The sequence below is a fragment of the Montipora capricornis genome, chromosome 3 (genome assembly GCF_036669925.1).
Source record: "Montipora capricornis isolate CH-2021 chromosome 3, ASM3666992v2, whole genome shotgun sequence".
In the NCBI taxonomy this organism is placed as follows: Eukaryota; Metazoa; Cnidaria; class Anthozoa; order Scleractinia; family Acroporidae; genus Montipora; species Montipora capricornis.
Window position 1 is genome coordinate 2646693 of NC_090885.1, and position 5000 is coordinate 2651692.

Genomic DNA, 5000 nt, shown 5'->3' on the forward strand with positions numbered 1-5000 from the left:
TTAAAATTCAGCTTGAAAGAGAGGTTCTGAGGACAATGTAGAAGTAAAAAAAATTGTCCGGGAAAAGTAAAACACATCTGTCATGAGAAACAGTATCAACTGCGAGAGGAAATGTCGAAGTCCGAGACACCGGAAAAGATTTACGCAGCGTATAGTATCGTGGCAAGTTCCTGTAGGCTCTGCAAGTCTGTGGTAGATTCTTCTCACAGTAAAAATTTCAGTATTTGGAAAACCAAATCCTTCGTTGCTCGCTTCCCCTCAACAACATTAGGAGGCAGAGAAGCGAGACCCTGGGAACGAGGTTGGGGGAAACAAACTAAAATACAAAATTATTATTTACAATATATATCCTTAAAATTGCCTTAAAATGTTATTTCACAAAGAAAAGTTCATAACAATATATAAAACAGCCTAACATGCTATCGGCCAAAACTATTTATAAATAACATTTAAAATTACTCGGAAACTGTTAATGCAGTAAGAAAAATCACGAACATCTAAGCTAATTAACCTCCCACATCCCTCTACATCAGTTCCTTTTTGCGTATCGTAGTTCTAAAAGGTGACAAAGATTTAATGGTCCTTTTCTTCTTCGTTAGTTTTGCCCAGAGAGAACCTCAAGCCTTTTCTCAGAAACTTCGATAAGATAAGACACTCACAGAAGGTTCGGGATTCTTACATTCAAACTTTGGCCTAAACTGCAAGCAGTCTCTCTTTTGCTCTAAAATCTTTGAAAAGAAGGCGCACGTTGAACTTTCAAAATGGCTGAAGCTGCGGGTCGTAAATACTGCGGGCGTTGGTCAGAGCGTAAACCGACGCCCGCGGTATTTGCAACCCACAGCTTTGGCCATTCAAGTTGTACTGTTCTTTCAACGATTTTAGAGCAAAAGGGAGACTGCTCGCAGTCTAACCTTGGCCAGCCACTGTTAAACACCCAGGACGTCGATCACTAAAATACCCTCAACATACTTTTAAATTAAAGTTATAAACAATATGACATAGCTTACAACAGAAACCGCAAGTGATCAAGCAATTTGATTTTACATCATGTTCCACTACTGGATCAGTCGATGTGCACTTTCCTTCACTCTTCAGTTCATTGCAGTTCATTTTCTTGTCATAACACTCTGTACAAAAGACGCAAGAATACAACGAAAAGTGACGCACAAGAAATAGAGGCGATGATGATGATATTTTCATGACCAATGGATCACTTTGGATGAAGTCAAAACGTAATAATAACATCAGTGGCACAATCTACCGTCGTTTGTATGTCACTTTTTTGTTATACAAACAGACGCAGGACAAGATAGAAACTCTTTGTTTTATTTCATAAATTAGTAATGGTAATAGGACTAAGTGGAGTCCAATTTGGTCTGGAATCATACGAGTGATAATAAAATTGGACGAACGTGCAGCGGAAGTCCGATTTGTTTATCACGAGCCGAGTGATTACAGACCGAATTGGACGACACGAAGTCCTTTTACCAATTAATCATAAAAATTACAATTTCCGAGAAAAGATGAAGATCCAAATTATGAAAGAAAGGGAAATTTTGCATTAAAAGACTAACAAAGGAGGCGTAAATTGTTTAATGTCGCTCTGAAAGAAAGAAAGAAAGAAAGAGGGTACAGTGTTTCTATGAGGAATGAAACCAAGGTTGTGATTGGTTGATTTAAACTGCAACTTTAAGTGTGATTGGCTTATTGAACTGTCCGATAACAAACTGTCTGATAACAGCTTGGCAAGTGAATTAGTGGAAAAAAGGAGGCATTAAACCAATCACAATCAAGGAAATTGTAATTTTTATGATTACGTGTTGCAGAAAGTAGAACTGATTTCTTGTGTTGCGAGACAGGTTGTGTGTGGGATGTAAAATGCAACATTGCTTTTCGACTAGTTTCGCAGCAATGTTGCGAGACAAGTTGGACGTTTTTGTTGCTCGTATTACCGTAGCTTTAACCTCTTACAAACCAAGCGCGAGGGCCTTACTGTGGAATGTTGCCCGAGGTCGTGACAGTACGGACCACGCACAGCGAGGTCCGTACGAAAGCGACCAAGGGTGATTATTCCCCAGTACGGTCCGTGCAAGTGAGGTTAGTTAGTTGTTTATTATATGTCGTCTTTTCTTTGCGCCATCGGACATTTCTCCGCTTGGTGAGTGTTCGTAATCTTCGTCTTCCTTTCGGTTGCTATAATTGCACTGTTTAATTTCCCGAGAGAAAAAAAAACGGAAACAGACAATTTCCACGGTAGTGGTCCGTACTGTAAAATCCCTACCAAAAACCAGCCAACCGAGTGCTCCACTTAGCCTGAGAATTGGTTGCCATAAAATAAAGTTGGATAACAGATTTTGTTCGTATTGAAACCCTCTGTCTGTAGACGTTTGAGGGCTGGTGTCAGCTGTGAGGAAGGGATGTCCTTTTCTAAGGACTCGAAGAAGGTCCCCCGGCTTGACTGGGAACTTAGTTATTTGGAGAGATTGAGGGCAATACCTCAGTGGCTTTCTCTCATTTCTTCGACAATTGCTTCACGTACAGCCATTGACGTTGACCACTAGATTTGAAATTGCCCTAGCATTAGCCAAATTTTAATTAAATACTTTACCTTCTGGTGTCGGAGCCTTACCTGAAATGAACAAACAAACTGGTCACATAACCAATAGCAAGTAAACTTGGCGCTAATGTCAAATTTCAGTAATGAATAAAAGTGACCATTTGAAAACTAGAGAATTACTTACTAATTAATATTATGGCGCTCGGTGTTGCACTCGTCATTTTTCTTGCAACTTGTCCCACAATTGCGACAAAAGTTCTCACATTGCGAAACAAGGTGCTTAGGCCCAGGCAACGTTTCTTGCAACCTGCCTCATTTTCTATGATCACATGAGGTAAAAGGAGCATTGGCTGGAGCAGCAAAGCTGTTTCGACAAAAGTTGCAGGACAGATGTTACACTGCGCAATGCTTAAAAAATTCGTCGCAACGTTTTGTAAAACGCTGCGGAAAATAGAACTCAACTTTAAGCAATAGTTTCTGCAACTTTGTCTCGCAACGTTTTTGGGAGGTTGATTGGGCAATGTTTCCTGCAACTTCTCTGGCCATGGGGTCGCGAGACAAGCTGCACGAAAAATTGCACAGAGTAACAGCTCCATAACATTTAAAGAGGGTCGTACAGGGTAAGTCTCTCGCACGGTTCACGAACAGAAAAAACAGCGAATCACGGATGACGGCTGTCAAAATTTCCTTTTCCCGAATCACGAACGAAGGTACTCGTTTTAATAACCTTCTCTTACGGTAGAAGGAGTGGATTATATTCTTCAACTAAGGCCTCCAGATCTTTCAGTCCCTTTAAGATCATGTTGACCGAACGCTTTGTCTGATTGGAGATAGGTCCTTGAGGACCGCTTGGTTTACCTGTGCTGGCATTTTAGCCACAGAACGTCCATTCAAGTCTTTTATCATGACAAATCCTGGCTTCGTTTCTTCAAGTTTTTCATTGTTGATATCGTTGCTATGCGACAACGCTTTATCTGTTGTTGTTTCCAGGTAACTGTGAAATTCTTTCAGAAGTTCGATTGCTTGTGGTAGGGTACGTTTTGGTACAGTCCGATGTTTCATATGAACAACAAAAGAAATTTATTTCCCAGATGGATTTATGCTGAGCAGACCTCTCAAGTCTCACGATTTTGTCGTGAGACTCACGGTTTTCAGTTCAATCTCACGTTCTCACGACGAGACAGACAAATCTCACGATAAATAGAGGCGCAAGCTGAAAGAACATATATATATATTTGTAGCATTTCATTTTTGGCTAGCTTAGGTGAGTTTCTTGCGTCAATTCTGTGTAAACTTGTAGTTAAACTTAACAAACGAAGCTAAGCTGTTCAGTTCTTCATCCGTCTGTTCGCTGGAAACGCCGCCCATGACAGACTGTCGTCTATGACCATGTAAAAAACACCTGTTCGAAATTTGGTCATCATAACCAGTCTCTGGCATTTTGATCACGTTTTCAAAATGGTGGAAATTGCTGATATATATAATGATGATATAATGCTGAGCAATGAGTTCAGCTCAGTGCTCACACACTGGCTGGACTTAAGCTGCGAGTACTGAAGCTGTGAAAATCAAGTTTATTTCTGTGTTGTTAAGGTCCACACATGTTTTAAAAAAATTATAAGCAGAAAAAAAACCATTCCTCTTATTAAGAACCTGTGTTTACTTGGTTTTGTCTGCCAGTCGATCAATCTCCAGATTTTTACTGAAATCTCCAGATTTTTTGGCATCAGTCTCCAGATTTTCGGTGTTTTGAGGTTGAGAGGTCTGGCTGAGTGAGACATTCTTAGTTAGTTATTTCCCATGTTGCAGTTTGGGCATTTCTGTCACCCGGGATTTTCTGGAGATCATTCACCATTTGTGCAAGCTAGGCGGAGGCTGATTCAACAGAGTCAAATCAATTTTCCCTCCCCACCCTCCCTATTTTTACTTTCTTGTGGATGGCGTGTGTCCGCTCACCTTTGCTGGGATCATATATTTGGGTACAAATGTATTATGTGTGTCCCAGCAAACGGAGCTCGCCCAGAGCAATGCCTTGCCAGCAATATCAGTCAGACTGTATGGAGCATGAAGCGTAAGGCTTTATACAGGAGTCCAAGATGTTTTCAGTCTTAATAACACTTTCGGAGGACTCGCATCTTAAAATCACGCCAAATAGAGTAGTGAAATCACGAACATCGGTTAATAATTCAAGTTCTTCACGGGTCACGCAAAACCTTCAGATCATGGATCACGAAGAATAATTTATTAAATTCACGTTTCACGGAAAATAAAAATCGGCTAATCACGCATCACGGGAATACCCCTTTACGGCCCTCTTTAAAGGCGACGTTGAACTTTTCAATCACAAAGCACCACAAAAAGATGTGAGATTTTAAAAGTTAATGAAGGTAGAACAAGCTAGAATAAATGCAACGACGGAAATTTTACAACCTTTAAACCTCAA

The 5000-nt window shown here is 40.4% G+C and overlaps 1 protein-coding gene across 1 annotated transcript in view; it reads right to left on the minus strand.

Moving 5' to 3' along the window:
• Positions 1-896: 896 nt before the first annotated feature.
• The window catches only part of LOC138039717 (uncharacterized), a 29049-nt gene continuing 24945 nt past the window's right edge, over positions 897-5000 (minus strand). The window contains exons 14-15 of the mRNA XM_068885565.1: positions 2609-2629; positions 897-1127 (exon numbers count right to left, since the gene is read on the minus strand). Coding sequence (XP_068741666.1) covers positions 961-1127; positions 2609-2629 — 188 coding nt within the window. The 3' untranslated portion in view covers positions 897-960. The remainder of the gene's footprint in view (positions 1128-2608; positions 2630-5000) is intronic.